The sequence below is a fragment of the Podarcis gaigeae genome (assembly GCF_964106915.1).
Source record: "Podarcis gaigeae genome assembly, chromosome: 11".
NCBI lineage: Eukaryota > Metazoa > Chordata > Lepidosauria > Squamata > Lacertidae > Podarcis > Podarcis gaigeae.
In genome coordinates, this window is record NC_139687.1 from 30,353,944 (window position 1) to 30,378,247 (window position 24,304).

The window sequence follows — 24,304 nt, forward strand, 5'->3', positions numbered from 1 at the left end:
CCCGCCAGGCCGCTCCTCCTGCAGCCTCGCCTCGCCCAGCCCGCCATCCCCGGCCCGCCTGCTCGCGTGCCCGGCGCCGCGCTACCGCAGTGGGCAGGGACGGGGCGGAGACCTCTCGCTCGCTGGCTCGCTCTCTCGAGCACGTCCCGCTCAGACGCCTCCGTCCCCGCCTGCTCCTCCCCGGGCTCCGCCCCAGCTCCGCGCTCGGCTCGCCGCGCGAGAGGCGCTGCAGGCGGCCCAGCAGGTCGGGGCTGCGGCGATGTCGGCGCTGGAGTGGTTCGCGCACAAGTCCCTGGGCGGAGGCATCTACTGGATCCAAGAGCGCTTCTACGAGTCGGGCAACCGGGCCAACATCTGGCTGGTGCGCGGCTCGCAGCGGGACGTGGTGATCGACACCGGCCTGGGGCTGCGCAGCCTCCCCGACTACCTGCGCTTGGCCGGGCTGCTGGGCGCCGAGGGCGACGAGAAGGCGCTGCTCCCTCCCGAGGGCGCCGCCGGGCGGCCCAGGCCGCTGCTGGCCGTGGCCACCCATGTGCACTTCGACCACGCCGGCGGGCTGCACCAGTTCGACGAGGTGGCCGTGCACAGCGCCGAGGCCCGAGCGCTGCGCCGCGGCGACAACTACGAGACCGTCACTTGGCTCTCGGACAGCGAGGTCGCGCGCCAGCCCAGCCCGGGCTGGAGCGCCCGCCAGTTCCGCGTGCGGCCCGTGCAGCCCACGCTCGTCTTGCAGGAGGGTGAGTAAAGGAGCACGGCGGGCGGCGATCGGCTGCCCAACGCCCGCCCGGGGCAACGCCAGGCTCCGGGGCCTCTCTGGAAGGACGGAGCTGGGCTCTACGACGTCGGGGTGGACAAAAAAGGAAAAGAAAGAAAGAGCACCTCTGGCCATGCACAGAGGGACTTTCCCTCACACCTCCAGGGAACCGTCTGGGACTTGCGGGACTGCAGACGAGCCGGGCGGGCAGGTTTGAATTGCAGCAGGCTGACCGGGGTCTCGCCTCGGGTGTGCCAGCAGAATGGCACGGATTCCCCTCAACTTAGTTAGAAAGTTTTCCATTCTTTTGCAACGAAGGCAGTTGGAGTGGCAAATGTCTATGTGGTATGAATTGCCCCAAGTGCCTCCACCTCTCGTGTATAGTTAGCAAATGTGCTTGTGTAGGTTACGAATATTAACATTGTCCCTTGCGTTCTATATGTAATTATATTGCTCATGTTACTATAGGTGCTTCATAAATACTCAGAGCTGGCTGTGGATGTGTGTTTGGGGTCTGTTGCGGAGAATGACAGGCGGGGGCGTCGGCTCCAGTATGCAAGAGAATGTGTAAAGGGAAGGGTTTTTTTTTAATGCCTGGTCCTATGTATACAGAGAGAGCAGAATCAGGGCTGTTCCTTCTTTGACTTCACCCCTCCGGATGTGTAAAAGGGCAGTTCTGACCTTCGAGAACTGAGATATCTGGTTTAAGGTAGACAAGTGCATAGCTTCTCTTGATGGGCTTTGAGATGCCTTAGGAAAGAAAACGTGTAGCAGGGGTATGGAACTGCTGTTAGGGTGGAGAAAGGAGTTGGAAAGGGAGTGTTTTTTTGTTTTACATGGATTTTGTATCAGTAGACACTTTTTCAAATGCTTGATAAAATAGAAGCAAAAGGCTGTAACCCACCCTTTCCCCTTTTATAGGGAGGGAAAGAGTGAGAACTAAGGATCTTATAATCCTGCTCTTCATTTTGTGCCCCCCCCCCTTGCTCTGTGTGTGTAATGTGGGGTGTGGTATCTTCTCCTTTAAGGTTTGAGCACCCATATATGCAGGAGTTCGTGGGCATCTGGCAAAATCCACGCATGTGGATATATTTTAAAGGGCAAACCAGCATGAATATGAACTGTGTCTGTGAATGAGACAGTATGGGTGGAGACATTTCTAGTAGCTCCTGAAAAATATGTAGGAGGTGGTCTTAGGCATTTGTTGTTGTTTTTGCTATCCATAATGAGTTTTGAAAAAACAAATCCCCAGTAGCAGATGCAAGCTTAGCCAGCAGATAGATGTAGCAATAAGAATCTACACTGGAGGTTATCACTTAGGGCAGATGTGTGGAACTAAGCCACAGCCTTAGTTTATTGCATGCTTTCTCTCAGCTGGTATACATCAGTCCATGTACAATTCTATTTTTATATAAAATATTATATATACATATAATCAGATAATACAGATAATCAGAACTCTACAATTCTATGATTCCTTTTAAGCTCTACCCCAAAGTAACATTCTCTGATAATAATATAACAGTCCTGTGCATCTTTACTCAGAAGTAAGTCCTACAGTACATAGTAGGGCTTGTTTACTAATAAACATGCTGAGGATTGCAGCCCAAGTCATTGTGATATACAGTTTCATATCTTAACTACAGTTCAATTATGTTCTTGTCTCTAGCTGTCCTATTAGTTAGGTTGGTTTCCCCTCTCAAATGTGTGTGTTACATAACAGGGATGGGGAAGCCTTGTGACACAAGGCAAATCAGATCTCCTTTCCATCTGTGTCTTTTCAAACCCCGCCCCTATTGCACCTATTATTTTAGACTGGCTTGGGGTAGGAAAATCTCAGGCCCAGCAGCTGAATGTGGCTCTTCAAGACATATCAAATCCTTTGACCTGCCTGGACCACATCCCTGAAGTGTCATAATGCTGTTTGCTGAGAGGGATGGAGGATGCAGAGATGTTTGAGGGGGCTGTAGAAAACTCTGTTTTTTGAACAGCTGGAGTACAGCCTACTGTGCAAAGCAGTCTACGGTTGTAACAATTGTTTTTCTCAAAATTTATCTTCTGTACCATGAAAATAAATAAAAACAGAAAAAATGTCCCCCCATTGCTCTGCCTGCTTTTACCTCCAGCCCCAACTATCAACAATACCCATGGGGGAGTGTGGTGATTGGCTTGAAAAAACAGTTTCCCATCCAGGCTCTTTGTTTGTTTTTAAAGCCAAATCTGAAGCAAAAGGACAGAGCTTTGGCTTGTGTGCGGACACCAAAACAAAGAGTTGAGGGCCCCTCTGCCCCTCCCCTCCTCTGTTAAACAAGCATTGGGTAAAGACAGAACAAGAACAAAGAGTGTTACTTGGCTTCCAGTCTCCTCACAAATTTTATATAGAAATTTATGAAGCTGCCTTGCTGTAGTTTGGGCTGTTGGGACACCTAGCTCAGTATTATCACAGTTGCTGTGTTTGCACATAATACTAAGCCATGGTTTGTTCAGCAAACCACAAGTTGTCTCACAGATAAACAAAAAACCCACAGTTTCCTCCCACACCAAATTATGGTTTGTTTGTTGCCAGAAAACAATGGTTCATCTGCTAAATAAACCATAGTAAGGGCAGGGAACTAATGGTCCACAGGCCAAATTTGGCCCACCTTGCCTCCCTATTTGGCCAGTGAGGCTGTTGTTGCCATACCACACCCAACTGCCCCACACCTGACATCATATGTGATATTAGGTGTGGGGCATGTAGAGACATGGCCGGTCTTCCCCATAACTATCATGGTGACTATCCCCACACCCTTGTAGGCCAAGTTTGACAACTAGGCAGGGTGACCAACTTATCAATCAGCTGATATTATGACATCTGATGATTGATAGGTGGGTGGTACTGACCGCCTATAAGAATTGGCCCATGGGCTGGAGAAAAGATAAAGATCTGAAATCACTGGTTTTAGATGGGTCTTTCCCAGCCCTTCCTGGAGATGCCAGCAATTGAACATGAGGTCTTTTGCATGGAAAAGATGTGCTGCATTATTGCCCTACAGCCATTTCCCCCAAAGGTGAGGCTGGGATGCCAGGAATAAATAAGGTATTTGTGTCTGCCTTAAGTTATATTTACAGATAGGTAGCCGTGTTGGTCTGCCATAGTCAAAACAAATTTTTTTTTCCCCCTTCCAGTAGCACCTTAAAGACCAACTAAGTTAGTTCTTGGTATGAGCTTTCGTGTGCATGCACACTTCTTCAGATACCTGAAGAATCTGAAGAAGTGTGCATGCACACGAAAGCTCATACCAAGAACTAACTTAGTTGGTCTTTAAGGTGCTACTGGAAGGAAATTTTTTTTTTGTTTTAAGTTATATTTAATAGTGTATTTGCAATGTTCAAATGTACGTATTACCATGTCCATGCTTAGTACCGGTAAGTGCTCAGTAACAGTATATCTACATGTGGGCATCTAGGTGTATACAATGTCACATTAACGGTTCTGCTAACTATTCTTGCCAATTAAATATAAAATGCAAAGTGTTTGGGAGAACATTAAAGGAAGCTATTGGTTATCGGTTGTAGCATTTCATTATTGAATCCTGATTTGTCTTCAGGGTCCTTAAGAAGGGGTGACTAAAAGAAACATATTATTTTCTGATCTAGCTAGATGAAATTGGATTCTGAGTATACTGTTCTCTCATGGGGAGGTGACGTTTCAGAGGTGATAAGCCTGCCAGTTTGCCTCTTTGATTACAGGAAAAACACAGCTAAGGTCCAAGAAGACCATTTGATTAAGATGTCAGAGTGAGATATGAGATCATAATCCCATGCACTCACATTTCCAGATGGAGCACACAGTTTCTGTTAGTGTCAGATCCCGGAAAACTTCTCTGAAATATTTCCTGGGATCATAAGTTCAGTATGCAATCATCAGATCACATTATTTGAAGTAAACGTTACTGAAATAGTGAATGATGTTATTGTTGCTAGCTCTCACACAGAAAGGCTTACTATGACGAAAACTTAGTGGCCTGTTTTACACATACGATCCCAGATTTATAAACCCATGTATTATAAAGTTAGAAACAGGCATGTTCTTTCCTTGCTGTTCCTATCATCAGCCTAGGCATCAGCCCAGAGATCCAGGTTAGTTTTAGAACAGAGTTCCCTGATTTATTTGAAACAGGAAACTTTGCCTTAATGTTGGCTGACTAACCAGGATGTCAAATCAGAACCAGGTCAGGTCCCAGCTTAATATCCTGGTTAACTGATATTATCCCAAACTCCCCCATTTTGGACACAGTGGGGAAATTTGGAATACAACAAAGATATCTGGACTAAATAAATCTGGTATGTAAGGAAGGGAAGAGCAAGGAAAAAGTTCATGGTTCCAGATCACAATGCCTGTAGGTTTGCAGCCTTTGTTTAGACAAAAAGATGTCTTCTTCTGAGATGACTTGAGAACAAATAGCTACTGGAAATATTCTGAAATTAATTTCAAGCAACTAAAAGTATTACTGTATCAGAAGTTAAAGTGTTTGTTTATATATTTAAAAAGGACATGGTTTCTACGAAAGTTCCTGTCAGCAATTTTGATTGCCTAGATTTGCAAAATTAAACAGATTTGAAATCTAATAGGATTTATGAAATGTAGCAACCCAGCTTTATGCACTTTATCCCTTAACTCCTTATCCTCTGGTTCATCCCATTTCAATTATCATCGATACTATGAAAAGAGAAGAATATAAATAATTCTAATGTGTTTATTGCCGAGAAAATCCAGCCAGTGATACCAGCCAGTAAGAATTCACTATAGTGATAAACATTTCAGAATAATCTAAAAAGTTTTTTTTTATTTAATTACAGGCAAAAACAATTGTTGCCATATGGCCTGGTTATTTGGGATTGCCCAGATTCTGGGCATGCCATCCAGTGTTTGGGGCCATTAAGTTGGTGCAGCAGATTCCCAACATTTCCCCCAATCTGTAAGACAAAAGTTCAGGCACTATTCTGCTGAATTGCTTGATGAGCACTCATTTGAACCTTCTGTTGCTCTAGCCAGAGACAAGTTTCAGCTTTGATAGTGTTCCACTTTGTCTCCCTTCCATATATGACCAAGAAGAAAAATACACATACGTATACACATCCACCCACCCCATTGGAATAATGGCAGCTGGGAATGGAAGTCTCTCCTAGTGTCAGTATTCTGATATTTGTTTGTTGTATTGGAAATTTTATTTCTTAAACTTTTTTTAAAAAAATCAGAGTCCCTGAAGATTCTTTTAAGAAAATGAAACATCTGGAAATGTGAGTTTGGCCCTTTGCTGTTATGACTAAAGGCCACCGGCAGACCTGCCTTAAACCCACCTAAGCTTGTGGCCATTGCAGCATCATGTGAATTCTTTTAAGAGGTGATTGCACACTGTCTCCCAGTAAAGATAGTTAAATAATAACAACTTCTATTATTTTGACAAAATTAGCAGCTGTGTTTGCTCTTTCCACACTTTTCTAAAGCTCTGCTATCATCTACCCCCTTTCTGTGACAAAAATGTCATTCACCACCCCACCCTGCGATTATTTCAAATGCCCCTTTTGTACCTCCAGCTCAGCAGGGTCCTTTCTGAGAGGCAACATTTTTTATATGGGCAATCCTGTTATGAGATGATACTGCTGGTTGTTTCATTTGACTTTTTTACTGCTGCAATACACTGAGCTGACATTTTCAGTGACATTTCTTTCATGAACAAAAGACCACTTTGTGGGTGTTTGCAGCCAATTCAGGTTCTATCTGCATAGATATGGAGGTTAGATTAAAAAAACACCCCCAAAATGTATCACTTTGAACTTACTTGCACTGAATTTCACCTATTAATTAGCATGCATAATGCACATTAGTGCATTCAGATGAGAAACTCAGGTGATACGGTAAAATAATTTCATGCCAAAAAATCATTTGAGAACTTTGCTGTGAATGTGTCTGTGTTCATGTGCAAAATTTATTAGAAAGGGGATATTTTTATTTATTGTATTTCATTTTAAAATCACCCTTCATCTAAGAGCATCCTAAAGCAGTTTACAAGCATTGCTACATTAAAAACAATTTTAAAATTCACACTACAAATTTGAACCCATAATTAAAATACCATTGAAAATATTTTACAGTGGGCAATCAACATAACCGCTAAGATTAATGGGTCAGTTTCTTCCAAAGGCCTGGGGGAAGAGGTACATTTTTAACCGGCACTAGAAAGTTAGGTAACATCAGTCCCAACCATGTCTTTGAGGGGAGGGGATTCCATAGAGGGAGCACCACCACAGAGAAGGCACCGTCTTGCATCACCATTCCAGGGGCCTTACTTAGCGGTGGGACATCCAGCAGCGCCTTCCCTGCAGCTCTTAGTAGTAGTGGTAGTAGTAGTATTAGTAGTAGTAGTAGTAATAATAATAATAAATTTTATTTATACTCCACCCTCCCCAGCCAAGACTGGGCTCAGGGTGGCTAACAACCAATATAAAAACAAGTTGATCGAAATATAACTTAAAAAAACAAGATTAAAATAAAACATTAAAACATTAAAATGCTAAAACATTAGTATATGGGCGGACTAGCATAGGGTGTATAGCTTGGCTGATACAGGGAGTGGTGCTGGACCAATAAGCAAAGTGTTCATGCATGCATTGTTTGACTTCCTATTAACACTTCTAACGCTGAGGTTTGTCAGAGAGCTCAACCTTTGTAATGGAAGTAAATTTGGTGTTATGTTTCTTGCGATCATGCTTCAAAGTCCGATTCCTCCCCCCCATATTATTTTGTTCTTTGTTTGTAGGGGATGTGATCCACCTTGGTGATAGACAGCTCACTGTCATGCATATGCCTGGCCATTCAAGAGGAAGCATTTGCTTACATGACAGAGAACGGAAGATATTGTTCAGTGGGGATGTTGTATATGACGGATCAATGATTGACTGGCTTCCCTACAGCAGGATAAATGACTACGTTACATCCTGCCAGCGACTGATAGACTTAGTGAATAGAGGTCTTGTAGAGAAAGTCCTTCCGGGGCATTTTAACACATTTGGAGCTGAACAGCTCTATCGTTTGGCTTCCAACTACATTTCTAATGCTGGTGTGTGCCACAAAGTTTCTACATGTGCAGTCAGATCGATTGCAAGCCTAGCACTCCGGGCCACAAATTCCAGAACAACTTCATAGTATAACTTGTTTAATAATAGTATTATTATTATAAAACCCAATGGCATATGTAAGTTTATTTAAAGGAAAAGCTGGCTGATAAGCCATAAAGATTCTTATTTTTATCTACTTAATTTCTACTTTAAAAAAATACCAATATAAACTAGTAGCTGTGCCAAAGCTACTCATTTTCCTTCTATTTTTTCAAGGCAGGTTTGCACATACGTTGTGTACTGTTTGACAGATGTTCTAAATTTGTTGTTTTGTATTTTGAAACATATATATGCTAAATGAAAAGTTTTGCACCCGTGTCAAACTTTATTGATGACATCTTGAATTAGGGTAGGGCTATGTGTTGAAAGTAGATTTTAAATGGTTGAAAATTATTATAAGCTGTAGTGGGGGTAGGTTGGTCTTATAACATTCCACTGTCTCATTACATGCACTAAGATAAAAGTATCAATAATTTCATTTTTATTGTATGGGGTGAATTTAACCTGAAGTTATTACCAAATGTTAATATAAAGCACTGCACCCTAAGTTGTTACTTTTCTTGAATTAAGTGTGCTGCATTTGACTATTGTTTCTAAAATGAAATGTAAGTGAATATTTCAAGTGTATTGCTTGCTCTTTAAATGTGACTAATGGTGTATGTATGAGTACGTAACTGTTAAAAGATTCCGTCGGATAATTTTAAATATAATGCACACACCCGTGATCATCCTTGGTTTCTTCTGTATAGCAGCTGTAGAAACACTTGTGTGTTGCAAATTGTTTTATGGATTGTAGAGAATAAATTGGGTCTCAGGAGAGAGTAAATTGAAATTTTTGGGGAGATAGCTGCCAAAAAGCTACAGCTCTTGAGTCATATGTGGTTCTTTTCACATTACAGGTGTAGTTACGATTTCAAGTAGTAGCTTTGCAACCTACAAATGTCATTCTTCTTCTTTTGTTTCTTTTTCCATTTTCCGTAATGTTTACTTTCAAGCAACTTGACAAAAATTCCTTGTCTGTTGTTTGTACTTTTCCAGTATTAAAATCCTGTGCAGCCCTCTGGGGTGTTACCAATTTATTGTGTGAAGACAGGTTTTTATCTTGTAACTATGACACTGAAATGAAATCGATAGTTTGAGATATATTAGGAAGGATATTAACAGTGGCTCTTGTCTTGTGAGAACAGTGAACAGCTTTGGGTTGTGGCTGTCACACAAAATTAATTTTTATCCTTTTGCGACTTTATTGCATCATATTTCCCATACATCAAAGAGTACTGCACATACAGAGCTTGACCCCAGTGTAATCAGCACTTTAGCCCTCAAGGGTGGATAGGTGGATGTAGTTAATTCTTTAAATGTTAACAGTGCCTATTTCCTGTTGTAGACTAAAGCACAACAGTAAACAGGAAGATCAGACTTGCTGGTGAATGACCACTTAGAAAGGAGGTTAGCAATTTCTTTTAGTCCTTATCTTGTTTGAAGCTTTCACCAAACTAATGGAAAAAGATATAATGTTTTAGACTGCTTCACTTTGGCTGTTGGCTTTGGAAATACCATTTATTAACAGCCAAAGCCACTAATTTGATACCTTTTAATGCTAGGGAGAAAAAGCACCCATGAGCTTGCAACTTTACAAGATTTTAATCTAAAAATTAGCAAATACAAAACTCATCAGGTTGAAGGCTAGCGCAGACATAATGGAGAGGCCCTCTTGACTGTGGTCAAGCAATTAGGAATGGGTTGCCGATCATTCACTCCTACTTGTAGTGGTGCCAACTCCAGTCCCCACCAAACTTTTGCTGTGGGTGCCTGGCCACCACCCACTGCCAGTTGCCACCTTACCTTTGGTGCTCCAGTGCTGCGGGGTCGTGACATCATGTCACACCCTGACATCACGGTGTTGTGGTGTGCGTGCTGGGCATCCACAGTCTGGGGCCCAAGTTGATGCTGCTGCCTACCCATTTCCTTCTCAAGTGAATTCCCTCCTGTTTTAACTGCTGCTAAGCATTGTGTCAACGGCAATATTTAAGCACAGTTAAGGCTAACCTGGTTCCTATCAATTTGCAGCCAACTTGAGACTGGTACCTTGTTCATTTTGTAGAAATGTGCAGCTTTTGGAATCAACTGCTACAAAATCATTCTGTTCTACTGGAATACTGCTGAGGTGCTAGTGATTTTGAGGCTTTAATGGTGATGTTTTTCCCAAATTTAAAGCAAACTGCCTAAAGCCTCTATTCCTTCTTTCCTACCCACCTTTCTCAGTGTCTTGAAAGTTCTTTTCCAAATGCCTTACTGTGAGTGGCACATACTAGACAGCTCACTGTGGGAAGAATTTAGCTAAGGAATACTGTGATTGCCAAAGGTTAGACTACTCTTAAGAACTGATCTGAGTTTCTGCTCTTGGAACAGTTCTGTTGGTACATTTTTGTTCTATAAGATGGGACATTTCTGTTCTATTTCAGTGCTCACAAAGCCAGATTATCTTCTGAAGTCTTAAGTAGTTAAGTAGTTCTCGGGAAATGTAGTCAAATAGGAATCAGGCTGTGAAACTCTCCCCAAGCATGTGTTTACTCAAAAGCAAGTTCCACTCAGTTCATTGAGTCTTTATTCTTTGTAAGCCTGAGTCAGAGCTTTAACTTAGAATAGGGGTGGCTAACCTGTGGCTCTCCATATATTGCTGAACTACAACTTCCATCATCCCTAATTATTGGCCAAGCTGAATGAGGCTGCTGGGAGCTGGAGTTTAACGTCATCTGGGGGACCACAGGCTAGTCTTCACTGACTTAGAAGTAAGTCGCACTTGGCTTTGGTTAGTAAAGTACAACCTTAGAGTGAAAATATATAATCTTATCTTTTGTCTTAATTATTTTTATATTCTAAGACCTTGTGTATTTCTGAATGAATTTATTGAAAGACCTTTATCATTAATTATTGTAATGCCTTCAAAAACAACAAAATATATGTGTTCACTTTAAATATTACAAAGTATGATACATTTACTATTGCTTTATTTGTAAACATTCTCTTGACATCCCCTCTGGATTCAGTATTTACAAAGGCTTAAAATGCAATTCTGTTCAACAATGTTCTTGGGGTTAAGGCAATGATATGTTGTTGATTCAACTGTTTTTACTTAAGCAAGTCATGGATTGTGCTGTAAAATGCAATTTAAAAGCATTTTTAAAAGTTGTAATGCATTGTTCTGTCTACTGATGAAACTTTACTAATGTGCCACTGTTTTCAAGGGGAAATTGTATATTATTTTATCATAGATATTGATAATAAAAGAATTATGACACAAAACAGCTCTCCAGTGATCATTTCCATTTCCTCTTTAACCCAACCAAAGGAGAAAGTTACACATGTGTTGCTTTTGAGAGATGGAATGGATGATGCCAAATGGTAGTCGTGTGATAGCCAGGCCATAACAGCTGCCATCACTCTGAAATAGGTTTTTGGGTGGGGTGGGGTGGGCTTTTGAAAGTTGAAAGGGTTCCTTGCGGAAATGCCCAAATCCTTTTGTGAAAATGAGAACACTGACCATGATTTCTTGGCATTATTTTGGAGCATAAAACCATTACATCCTACATCTTGCTCTAATGCCGCAGAAAATGCTTTCATGATGTTTATTATAGCTGATTGAGCTAACTGAACATAAGAGATCACCCACGCTAACTGAGATTGAGGACTCATGTTCCTAGGCACTATGCTATTTACACCACTTATGAACACATCTCCCTTTGCATCTGGATTCCTTCTGGTTATCTTCTGTGGTGCTTTTTCTGTGTTCTTTGTAGATAACTCTTTAAATAAGCCTGGTTGCTCACCCATGTAAGAGCATAATGCAAAAGGAATAAAAAAGTTTGTGCCTAGAGTAAATTGTAGGAGAAGAGAGGTTCACAAACAAATGCTAAGTGAAAAACACAAGCTCAACACGTTCACACTTCTCATAAAAAGGGATAAAGGGAGAGGTGAAAGGTGTTTTCAGAGTTTAGGAAGTTACAAGTTGCTTGAGTTTTGCAGTAGTTTACAAGACAATACAGCTTATGTATTATGTATGTACAACGCGGGTGGCGCTGTGGTCTAAACCTCAGAGCCTAGGGCTTGCTGATTCCCCCAACAGGGTGAGCTCCCGTTGCTGCTCCTGCCAACCTAGCAGTTCGAAAGCACGTCAAAGTGCAAGTAGATAAATAGGTACTGCTCCAGCAGGAAGGTAAACGGCATGTCCATGCGCTGCTCTGGTTCGCCAGAAGCGGCTTAGTCATGCTGGCCACATGACCCAGAAACTGTCTGAGGACAAACGCGGGTTCCGGGGCCTATAGAGCGAGATGAGTGCTACAATCCCAGAGTCGTCTGCAACTTGACTTAACGGTCAGGGATCCCTTTACCTTTACCTTACAGCTTATGTCTGAAAATGTAATGGGCTGGAGCTAGTTAGAATTTTTGTTTTTACTTTCACACAGAAACTAAATAATCTCTTAGAGAAAAAAATGTGAGTAAATAGAACAAAGTTTTATTCAGATATTAGGATTCTCTTGTCCTTTCAAATATATACTAAACAATTACTTTTTTAAAATAGATGCCATCTGCTGGTTTAGTTCTATATATACAAATATGATATGACTTAGTTCAAAATACGATTCTTCCATGAATAGCCTTCAGATATTGTAACAGATGAGCTTAACTTTTTTTAAAAAAACTACATTGAGGCAAGAAATGAAAATAATACAAGCTGCAATTTCAAACAGTGCGTAAGCTCAGAACTAAGTTCTGAGAAAAGATGCTGAGTAGGAAGGATTGCATTAGACTGTAAAAAGTAATCTTTGTGTTTTTTTTCTCTGGTAGGTCCCTTAAGGCTCTGAGAGAAGGAGTTGCCAGTTCTGACCTGGGAATTCTACTCTTAGAGTACCTCAGATGTCATCTAGTCCAACCCCTGCCAGTGTAGTAATTGCACTGCTGCAGCAACTCTGCTTAAAAATCTCTATCAGAGAATCTATCACTTTCCAGGGGAGCCTGTTCTAATGCCTGTCAGCTCATACCACCAGGAAGCTCTTCCTAATGTTCAATTGAAACTCTGTTCCTTGTAAATTGAACATGTTGATTTGGGTCCTACTCTCTTGGAGTAACAAAGCAAAATTGACCCATCATCACTGTGACAGCCTCCCAATAGTTGAAGACTGCCAAACATATTGGCTCTGAACGTCCCCTTCTCCAGGATAAACATACCCATCGCCCTTATCATTATTCACACAGGAATGGAGGTCCGAGCCCTTACCATCTCTTCACGTTGTAGTTTGTCAGTAGCCACCTTCAGTTGTGTCCAGAACCAGACATCGTATGCCAGGTGAGGCCGGACCAAAGCAGAATAGAGCTGTACATACCATTACTACTTGTATCTTGGACATTATACTTGATGCTTGATGGGGTCTTTCTGTCACCAAATTGGGAAGAAATGGGGTAAACTAGGCTGAAAGCTTGTGACTTACCGAAATACACTCTGTGGGCTTCAGGTATCCAAATCCAAAATCTTGGCTAGTCCAGGTCCAAAGCCCTTGCATCACAGTGGCGTATTTTTCATCTTCAGAGACCTCCAAACAATTGCAAAGTAAGCATGCATTGATGTAGCAAATTCATGCTGTCAGTCCCTGTCCCCCCATGTGTTCACCAGCTATCAGTCAAGAGCATATGGCCAGGTACTGGATGTAATGAAGAAACATATACTATGTCCAGTAGCTATTGATGGCTTCAGTTTTCATGGATTTGTCAAATCCTGGTGATGTGATGCCCATAACTATTACCTTGTGATAGCCAGTTCCATAGTACAGTACAGCAATGACTTGTGTGAAGACACACGCGAGTGTAAAGAGCTCCCTACTCGTAGAAAAGAGAAGGGTGTGTGTATTAATGTCAAGAAGGCTATTCTGAACGGTGCTCCCGTGTGCTTTGATTTTCTCTGAGCAGAGCCTTCTCTATGTGAGGCCATTCAAATATGCGCCCTCCAGAGCATGAAGCTTTCATTACTAAATTCTGTCCATTGTATAAAATGCCCTTGACTGATAGGTTCGGATTTGTCCCTCCTAAAACGACGACTTTATTGCTTTCGTATTCATATCCTAGGGAGGATGCGCTACAAGGCTGCAGCCAATGAGACTCTGGGACAGGCGGGCTCTTGTTACGTCAACAATCAGCGCGGCGACAATTTGCCCTGAGCCTCGACGTTCCCTCTCCCCGGCTTCATTGTGACGTCTAAAAAGCAGCAACGCCTTCTGGGTAAAACGTTGGCGGCGTACCCACCAATTTTCAACAGGAGACCGGGGAGGCGCGCCTGGGACTTGATTGACAAGCGGCTTAGCCACTTGCGATGGCGCTGTGAGCGGCGGGGCGGGAGGGGCGCTTCGCGGGGTCCAATTAAAGCTCGCAATCCGAAGAGGGGAAGCGGCGTTGTCGGAGGGAACGGGTTTCGCGCCCCGCTTTCGAGGGAAAGGCTGTTGTTCCTCTTGATTCCGGGTTCCGGTGGCCAAAGTAGCCGAGACACGCTGCCCCCCTTCCCGCCTGGTTTTAAGGGGTGGGGCTGGGAGAATGAATTTGGTGGCGAGGTTGGTACTGTACCTTGGCAGGAGGGAGGGAGGGAAGCCGCGAGCGAAGGGCTTTTTGCTTCTTGTTGCCATGGCAACGCAACGTGTTTTCTACCCCCCTCCCCACCGTCGCGAGCCGCCTTGTCGCGATATTTGCCGCAGCGAGCGTGCGCACTGGCTCCGGGTGCCGCGCTGCATCCCCTTCCCCCCTCCCGTCGCAAAAGCATCGTCTTTCGAGTCGGGGATTACAGCTTATTATTATTATTATTTACATCTTGTTTTGTTGATAGTTGCCTTGGACCTTGTAGGCGAGGGAAGAGGAAGGAAGAATAATGCGCGTCCCCGCTTAGTTTCTCAAAGCTGCTTGTGGAAGTGATTTAATGCCATTTAGATTTATAATCTAAGCAACTTTAGCACATCGAATAATGTAAGCTGGCAACCAAGGTGAATAGGTAGGCAGCAGCCCAGCGTTCACCTTAAAGGATGGAGTGAAAGCTAGAGACCCTTCTTATGTAGGAAGACACACACAGAGTTGTATTTTCGGGCTGTGATGCTCCAGGCCATCTTCATAAACGTTAGATCCTTGGTGAGGTGGGCTGCCACTACAGAGCACAGAGCCATAGCTTAGTGGTGCAGCAAATGCCTTCCCTGCACACATTTCTAGATTGGTTCTTGGTATCTTCTAGGCAGGGCAGGGAATGCCATCTCTGAAGCCATGCAGAGCTTTCCAAACTGTTGTAACACCTTAGTGTCTTGGCTGCAATGCTCCCTGTGCTCCTTACCAGAGCTCGAAAGGGGTTAGTTTAACCTCTGGTTTGCTAGTAAAACTGAATTACTGTGTCACAGAATTGTAAGAGTTGGAAGGGACCCTGAGGGTCATCTAGTCCAACCCCCTGCAATGCAGGAATATGCAGTTGTCCCATACAGGGATTGAACTTGCAACCTTGGCATTATGAGCACCATGCTCTAACCAAGTGAGCCATTACTAAATGATGCATGTCTAAAAAGTGTGTCACCAGCCTGAAAAGTTTGGAAAGCTCTGCAGTCTGCAATAGTACTGAACAAGATGGTTTGATGGTCTGACTTTGTAGAAAGCAGTTTTTTTGTGTTCAGTTAGGTGCAAACACCAGCACCCTTGCTTTCCTTACTAAATCAGTATAGGAACTCCCGTAGGCTTTAGGAATGCAGAAGTCCATTTTAAGAATATAATATACATATATCAGGGAAAAGGTGAACTAAAAAGAGCAGAAGGGAGTCTTGATGGCAGACAGAGTATGCTGTTTTGTCATTGTAGTCTCTAGTCCAAGTGTGGCAAACATTTGGTCCTCCAAGGTGCTGGAAGAACTACAGCTCCCCTCATTCCTGGCAATTGGCCATGCTTGCCAGGGCTGATGGGAATGGTAGTTCAGCAACATCTGGAGGGCCAAAGCTTTCCTACACCAGCCTTAGCCCAAATGCAGTTGCTTATGAATCCATCATAAATCTTAAAACTAACACTGGACACTTCATGAAATCAGTTCTCATTCTGTTTTCTTCATCAAGGTGACACATACCTACCCACTAAGATATGCCACAGAACTAAAATTGTCTGTTCTTTAAGAGAGAAAAAAGCATACCTGACTACATTTGTCTTTATGTTCTAGATCTGAGCTTCCTGTTGACAAAACCAAGAGAAAGAAAAGAAGAGACTTGACTGAAGAACAGAAGCAAGAAATTAAAGATGCTTTTGAGTTGTTTGACACAGATAAAGACAGAGCTATAGATTATCATGAACTGAAGGCAATGATTTTCTTATTAAAATATTGATCTTTTGCTTTATAATTGTACAGTGTTGTATAATCCTTATAAGGTGTGTTAGCTACATATTGTGATACATTTTTCTGTGGTATACATGCTATGAATGAAGATGGCTGATTCATACAGAGTAAAACTGTGTGGTGTAATAGCATTTATATAGCACTTACTGAATATTCAGTAAGTATATAGTATACAATATTAGTAATCTTTGCAACCTTCCTATGAGATAGGCTAGTATTGCCCCCATAGCGTAGAGGAGGCTGAGATTGTAAGGAAGTGGTTTGCATGTAGTGAGGTTTGAACTAGTTTTATAGCTCACACTTCAGCAACTTCACTGCAGCAGCTCTTGAATTGGTGTTTTTAATGTTTGCGATCTGTTTCTATGATGTTTAAACCAGCCATAAGGCAGAAGCGCTTAAAAGTAAATACTAGGAAAGATGCATTCCCCTTGGTGCTCATAGTTAACATAGATCTGCATTCCAGAGGAAACTATAGATCTAGAATTTTAGCATTGTGGTATGGTATACATGATACCATCATAGCCTGTTTCTCTTTGTCAGAAACATCTTAAGGCTGCTATGTGGAGTTCCGTGCAATATATTAATGTTCTAAGAACCTTGATGTCAGTGGTTCTTCAGCAATACAATCTTAAACTTGTTTGCTCTGAGGAAAGTCTCCATGATTTCAGTAAGGCTTAATCCCATGCAGCCTTGATATAATAAACATAATTTTCTAAATGTCATACTGTCAAATCTTCTGCTCTCATTTTGTAAGAGCCAAAGGCAGCATGGGTGGGAAATTTATTCCATCTGGTTGCCATCCCAGAGTGTCTTTTTCATAGAGCTATTTTTTCTTGTTCTTTTCTCACAAAAATTCACTTTTGGAACTTGGAAACATAGAAGTTGTTGCTGAACTGTTTAGGATACTGACAGCACAAACCAATACATTTCTACTCCGTCAGGATGCTTATTTTGAAATGTCAGTAAACAAGAGGTTAAACAAGGACGGCAAGTTGGTAATCTGTGGGTGCACTCAGTTCTCTCCATTCACTCCAGCAGTAGCATAGAATAAAATATTATGCTCCTTCAGCATTTGGCTTGATCGCTGCTGCTCTCCTAGTGAATTTCACTCTGAAAAAGTGCTGGCAAGGCCAAAAGTATAGCAAGAGTTACCTTTTTCTCCCTCCACTGGTAAACCTCCACCCAGAAAACAGGAAATCACCATAGTGGCTCCTGTGGCATCCCAGGATCACGTTAACTCTCGTCTATCAAAGTAGCACTTCAGGTGCTGCTTTTGGAGGCACCAGACGCTTTTTGGCTGGAGATCAGGAAATAAAGATCCATAAATGATGTGCAGAGTGCTGTTTGGCTTGGCTTCAGAGCACCCATTTTGCTCAGGAATCTGAGATTGTTGCAGAGATCTCTGCAGTGTTGCAGGAGCCTCTTGGTAATGTCCTGTTTGCTGCCAAGAGGGAAGTATTGCTTCTCCCACTCTGGACGCCAGATGTGTCAGCTTGGGTACGGCAATCATGTTCTGTCCCCCCCAACCAGCCAAGCACTTAAAACTGCACAAACTCTAATTTTTTTGTCCTCCAGGCATTTGTGGAAAAGTGGACAGACTTTCAGAAATGTTTAACCATTTGGAAGTTTTATCTTTACAATCCCATATATCTACCTAGGATTTTTTTTCTTTACTATCATCTAGGAAATTCTCATGTGAGTAAAAATGTCATTTATTATCATCAACTTGCTATTGCAGTCAGTATGAACTACGATGAATAAATGGTTTGTGAGTCAACATTGTTGCATTTCTGGCTTTTCCCAAAAGGTGGCAATGAGAGCCTTAGGTTTTGATGTGAAAAAAGCAGATGTGCTAAAGATACTTAAAGATTATGATCGGGAAGGAACTGGGAAAATCACCTTTGAAGATTTTAATGAAGTTGGTGAGTATTGGATTTTAAACATGTATTGACAGGAGGAAATTTGGCAATAATTGATAGCTGGAAATTTAGCTGGTTTGATTCTTAATGGATGGGTATGCAAATGTATCGGGGATAACAGATGAGCCTTTTAATGTTTACAGCATTGTGTGTGTCCCCCCGAAAGAAAGAAAGAAAGAACTATCAACATTTTGCTTTGACCCTCTGCATTCACTTTCTTCTCTTCTATCCCACCTTTATCTGCCAGTAGTTAGGAAACTGAACAAAGGGGATAGATAACCTTAAACTTTACTAGCATTCCATAGTTTTTCATGTCCTGCTATTTTCCCCCAGTATCTCCTTTTAAAACTAATTTATTTTTTAATTCTGTATCCACAACTTTTTTTTTAAAAAAACACCTATTGGACTATGGAAAAGTAATTATTATGGGGCAATTTTTGTATTTAACTTTGGCAGCCGTATGTAGAAGATTCCTACAATATTTGCTGTTGCTAAAGAAAGATCAAAAGAAAGAGTGGGTTTTCTGCAGAAATGAAGTATGACTACTTGGTTACCTTTCTAAGTATTCAGTAAGTTGTGACATTTTCCATATATTCACTTCCTATGTGGAGGTCAAATCCATGCAGTTGAGGTTACTACATGTGCGTACATCCCGCCCCCCCCTGCCTTTTTAGGTAGATGATGAAAGGTAATCTTTTAAATTCTTTGGGTCAGAAACCTGAGGGTTTGGAATAGAGTTAGAGCATTTCAATGCAGAATTATTATTTTTTTACCAACAGAAGTAGAGTTAATTACATAGAAATAGACAGATCTCCCAATTGTTTTCATTTTAGTGACAGACTGGATACTTGAGAGAGATCCTCATGAAGAGATACTCAAGGCATTTAAATTGTTTGATGATGATGATTCGGGTAAAATAAGCCTGAGAAACCTGCGCCGTGTAGCTAGAGAACTTGGGGAAAACATGACCGATGAAGAACTTCGGGCAATGATTGAAGAATTTGATAAAGATGGTGATGGAGAAAGTAAGTTCTAAAAATGCTGTGTTCATGTGCTAATCATAAATATGATATAGAAATAATGCATTGAATTTGTTTTCTGTGTGATGATTTTATGGTCAAGCAAGTGACTGATTTTCTCTCCAGAAAATGTAATCCTACAAACTACCCATGGATCTGGGAATGAAATTCAATTTCTCCCTATCAAAGTATGAAATTATATGCCATAGGTTATACATGAATGTATTGGCCTCTTCTGTTATTTTGCAAAGAATAAATAAAACTGGGGTGAATTATTGTCTGCCTACGATGCTGTTGAATCTGCAATATAAGTCACTAAAAAATAACCATAGAATCTTCTTCAGAAATGAGGAATTTTAAGTGTACCTTCAAATTTAGAAGACAAGGCCAAGAGGATTTGGGGCTTTCAGCAATATGCAGCATGAAATGATAGCAGCAGATATATATGTATTTATATGTAAATAATTACCAACTAGTCTGTTTTAGTAAAGCTAAATTATTTTTATTTCGTGTGATAATTGCTTGCTCTGAGGATTTCATACCAAGTTAATCCTTCAAAAGGGTCCACTACAGACTTTCCAAATGAATGTTAATTTGCTTTAATATTTTTGAAAGAATTTCAGTATTTAGCCTCCTTCAGACTGCCAAAAGGAGCTTATTTGATTGATAAAAGCTTTCAAGTAAGATATGCAGTCAATACTTACCTGTTTTCTTCGTTTTTTTCAGTCAACCAGGAAGAATTTATTGCCATAATGACTGGAGATGTTTAACGGTACAAGAAAAGAAATGAACTTGGCACAAAAAGGAAGGATTATCGGCTTTCAGCATTGAAGCTGCCACCTTTCTGTTTAAGTTAATTTCTGTAGCAGGAGCCATGCAAAAAATAATTTCCCTCAAAGGACCAAAAGAAACACAAAATCTATGTACTAAGAGGTTGATATTTTATATCATTAAATTTTAGATTAAGCAGTGTTACGTTTGAGTACTCATTTGTAAAATAGCTTTGTATAAGAATTTTAAATTAAATCATAGTATAAAACCTTTTGAAGTTGACATTATTTTAGCATTAGCTGTGGCCTTAGTTTTTATATAAGAGTTTAACAGACATCCATTTTAATAAAGTATTCTTTTTATATTCTGTAACCCTTGTTGGAGTGTTTAATCCAAATGGATTGTGGTTGTAATTGTCAGCTGTAGCACTGCTTAATTTGGTGGTGAAATCACATTTGGCCTTTTAGGTTATGCTTTTGTTGTGCAGCAGTACTTGTAAACTATTTATTGCATTACATTTTGTGTCACTCCTTTCCCCCAAGGGGTTTACTCCCAAAGCCTTTCTCATGAATGAGTATAGCTGCAAGGCAGCAGCGTTCTAGGGTCAGTTTACCATCTCCTAGATGGGCTACCTTCCCAGGTTGATGAGCCCCACCTACCCATCATTTTCCTCTATGGCCTGTACGGTAACCACCTTCTTGACTGTTGGACCCACCATTGCTGTCATCCGCTCAATACTCCGGAGCCTGTCTTCACATGCAGAGGAAGACTAACTCACTGAGGGTTTGAGACCCATCAGCTACCATTGGGGTGTATGAGGTGTTAGGGGAGGGCTAGAACCTCTGGTGAGGGTCATGTGCTTCTGGGGTTCTTTGTCCACCACCCTGCACTCAGCTCTTACCTGTGGCTCCTAGAAGCTTTCATCATGCAAGTGGCCACACGCTGGGAAATGGCTTCAACTGTCCAGCTAAACCAGGTAAAATAGAAAAGTAACTGAGTTCCATTCCTTTCGTTAGGTCTACTCTTGAGTATGATTGGGGAAATAACTTGCAATCTTAGAAGAGGCTTCTAACTACTTCCTTTTTCTTGGGGAAACTAGCTGTAACCTCAGTATACAGTGGTACCTCAGGTTACAGACGCTTCAGGTTACAGACGCTTCAGGTTACAGACTCCACTAACCCAGAAATAGTACCTCGGGTTAAGAACTTTGCTTCAGGATGAGAATAGAAATCGTGCAGCAGTGGCACGGCAGCAGCGGGAGGCCCCATTAGCTAAGGTAGTGCTTCAGGTTAACAGTTTCAGGTTAAGAACAGACCTCCAGAACAAATTAAGTTCTTAACCCGAGGTACCACTGTAAAAGATTAGATATGTTGCATAAAATGCATTCCTGATTGATCCAATCAGAGGCTATGTTCTTAAGCTATCATACCTTTTTTGTTTGCCTTTTGCATGCTTTATGTGTGTTCTGGTAAGTCGTCTTCCATTTGGCTAGATGGGTCATTGCTGCAGACACCCTTTCAGCAACTTCAAAGTTAAGGTACCACAAGTTACTGGGAGATAACGTTTTGATGTTGATGCTCAGAATCTTAAGGGTTGTTTTTTTTTTTTTTTTAGAGCAAAGCTTGCTTTAGTTGTTTGAGAGATGCATTTCACTTCATATATCCGAACACGAGATAACCTTTTTTCTCTGAAGTTTAAACAACAAAGTTGAAAGCGTAATGCAAGGATGCCAGATGGCCCTGCTAACATCAATCCTAGTGTTGGGGAAAAAATGGCTTGCATGTCATGAAGGGAGAAGAAGCAAGTGATTCACACATTCTTCACCCTATTTTAGGTGTTCCTGTAAATCAGGCATAGGGAACCTGTGGCCAAATTAGCCCAGCAGGGATGCTAATTGGGCCTATGAGGTAATTCTTCCCTAGCCAAGCCTACCTGTCCCACACTAAATGCCATATGATGCCCAGTGTGGAGCAGATAAAACCCTACAAAGTGCACTCCCAATTACTCCTCTGCAAGCAAGGCTTCTGCTGGGCATCTTTTAAATTTGGAGCCAAAGTCCTAATGAAATGAGTTTCTCTCAGGAGCTACAAGTAGAGCTGATCCCTGCCAAGTGAAGTCTCTTGGCAAGTTGGAGTGGAAAGATGGCAAGCAGAGAAGTAGTTAAGCATCCTTTTCCTCCCCACTTTTTCTAATCAGAGCATCTGAAAGCTGCTTTGCAGGGGAAAAGATGCCAGAACAACTAATATGCACATTATAATGGTAAGAGAGGCACTGTACATTCTTCCATGCTTTTCAAACACTCCCATCACCCTCTGCCAGCTTGGCCAATGACTAGAGATAATAGGAATTGTAGTCCATAGGGCCACAGCAGCTCTACTTTGAAGCAAGCTCTTAAAAAGTATACACAGTTGCGAGAGTCCACTGTGTTCTCTGCACTTCTTGTCCCTGCAGTCAGACTCCGACAAATATTTATTTAAATGGAGGATGGATAAGACACTTGTTGCTTGACTTCATTCTGAGTTCCTGGTATTCAGATGATTTACAGAAGACAAATGGGGTGCATAGCTCAGTTCACAGAGCATAAGACTTAACCACAGGGTCGTGTGTTTGAGCCCCACGTTGGGCCAAAAATTCCTGCATTGCAGGGGGTTGGACTAGAGGACCCTCGTGTTCTCTTCAAAACATTGCAGTGAAGAGTGTTCCTCTTCCCTGGTGCTTTTTTTCTAGAGAAAAAGGTGCCAGAACGCACCTCTTTGGGCTGGGTGTGTGTCTCCTTGCGAACCATAGGCTTGTTGAGGCTGCTCCGCTGAGGCGCAGAGAGGTTTCCAGAGCAGGATGGGGGCTTGTTCAGCTGAAGTGTGGCTTTCCCAGTGTCAGGTGTTAGCTGGAAGGCTGCAGAATCTCAGCAAAGGCCTGCTGCACTTCTGGCTCACGAGGAGACCTTCTCAGGATGTCCCTATCGGGCTCCGGGGAGGGTCTCCTCGTGAGCCAGAGGCCCAGCCATGTCTCTCCCCACACTTCCGGGGCCCAGCTGAGGGCTGTTGGAATGCCTTTCCAGGAAGTTCCAGTTGGAGGAGAGAGAAAAAGCCACCTCGAAATCAGCTCTCCAACCACTGAGCACGCTCAGTCCTAATTGCACTGTTTGGAGGGTCCTCCCCTAAGTATTTTTCTTTTTTCTAGACATTTTTGGTACTTCTGCAAACCTTCTCCCACAAGCTGGCCACTGCAAATGCTGTGGTGAAAATTGCTCCCACTTTCTTTTTCTTTTTTTCTATTCTCCAGCATTCAATGGGGGGGGGGGGATGAAAATTACTTTCTTGGGAGCCTGCCTTTCTTGAAAACATGACATCTACCACTCACTATTTTGTAAGTACTGGAAAGTGAAGATGCTGCCTACTGTGTGCCTGACAACTGCTCATAAAAAAGTGAAGTGTTTTCACTTTTTAAAGAAATCAGTGCTGAATTATTATTTAAATAAAAAACAGAAAAGAAAAAGAAGGTCTTCACTTGAAAAGAAAATCAGCGAGTGCACCGACCACACGTGCTTGACAGCCATTCTTCCATGTTTCCCACATGTCAGTTTCCCAGTTAAAGTTCAAGGGAAGAAGTCATGAGGTAACTTCCCCCCCCCCCCAGGTCAGCTTCAGGGGGTTGGTTCCAGGCATGGGAGAATATTTTACTCGTTTCGTAAAATTTATATACCTCTTAACTGTAAAAACAAACCTCAATGCAGTTTCAAATCGGAGAAAACTCTAAAATCATCAGTAAAAACAGTTAAAGATAGTTTTTTAGAACATTGATGAAATATTTAAAATCAACAAGAAGCTAAAAATGGATTAGAGCACATGTCAATATTTTACATAGGCTCGCCTAAATAGGAATTATTTTAGTAGGTGCCGAAGAGAACAGTAAATGTGTCTGCCTGATGTCAATAGGCAGGGAGTTTCAAAGGAACAATGTGCCATCTTTGGCAGCGCCAATTCTGCAGATCAAAGTCTCCAAATGGACATATATGAGGTAAGGCAATTTCACAGGTAAAAGCACATGCGCTTTACGGGAAGAAAAGCACATGTGCACTAGCAGATCTCTGCCTGGATGGTGGTGTTTTGGCTGCAGAAGAAACCACATTCATCTCTGAAACAGAAGGAATGATTTACTGCTTTCTTTAACTGTGTTTGGATATTGTTGGATTTTCTTAATGACTAAATGAGGAAAGCAACCAGTGCAGAAGGGAGAACAATTTGTCTTGTACTAGAATTAGCCGGTGCAGAAGCCAGAGCTCGTT

General features: G+C 41.9%; 2 protein-coding genes across 3 annotated transcripts; both read left to right on the top strand.

Moving 5' to 3' along the window:
- Positions 1 to 27: 27 nt before the first annotated feature.
- MBLAC2 (metallo-beta-lactamase domain containing 2) lies at positions 28 to 11,221 on the top strand. Its single transcript, XM_083703338.1, has 2 exons — positions 28 to 737; positions 7,558 to 11,221. Exons 1-2 carry the CDS (start codon positions 260 to 262, stop codon positions 7,941 to 7,943), a joined length of 864 nt encoding a protein of 287 aa, XP_083559464.1. The 5' UTR covers positions 28 to 259; the 3' UTR covers positions 7,944 to 11,221.
- Positions 11,222 to 14,159: 2,938 nt separating this feature from the next.
- Positions 14,160 to 20,391, top strand: CETN3 (centrin 3). 2 transcript variants are annotated; one of them, XM_083703352.1, is made up of 5 exons: positions 14,160 to 14,287; positions 16,137 to 16,272; positions 18,118 to 18,232; positions 19,063 to 19,254; positions 19,975 to 20,391. In XM_083703352.1, the coding sequence occupies exons 1-5, from the start codon at positions 14,280 to 14,282 to the stop codon at positions 20,016 to 20,018; spliced, it is 495 nt and encodes a 164-aa protein (XP_083559478.1). In that variant the 5' UTR covers positions 14,160 to 14,279; the 3' UTR covers positions 20,019 to 20,391. The 2 variants fall into 2 exon arrangements, with proteins under 2 accessions (XP_083559478.1, XP_083559477.1); XM_083703351.1 differs by lacking the exon at positions 14,160 to 14,287 and adding an exon at positions 14,323 to 14,514.
- The last annotated feature ends 3,913 nt before the right edge of the window (positions 20,392 to 24,304 follow it).

Coding starts and splice junctions, on each gene's coding strand:
- MBLAC2 (XM_083703338.1), top strand. CDS start 260: ATGTCGGCGCTGGAGTGGTTCGCGCACAAGTCCCTGGGCGGAGGCATC. Junction 738..7,557: donor CACGCTCGTCTTGCAGGAGG/GTGAGTAAAGGA, acceptor CTTTGTTTGTAG/GGGATGTGATCCACCTTGGT.
- CETN3 (XM_083703351.1), top strand. Junction 18,233..19,062: donor TGAAGATTTTAATGAAGTTG/GTGAGTATTGGA, acceptor TTTTCATTTTAG/TGACAGACTGGATACTTGAG. Junction 19,255..19,974: donor TAAAGATGGTGATGGAGAAA/GTAAGTTCTAAA, acceptor CGTTTTTTTCAG/TCAACCAGGAAGAATTTATT.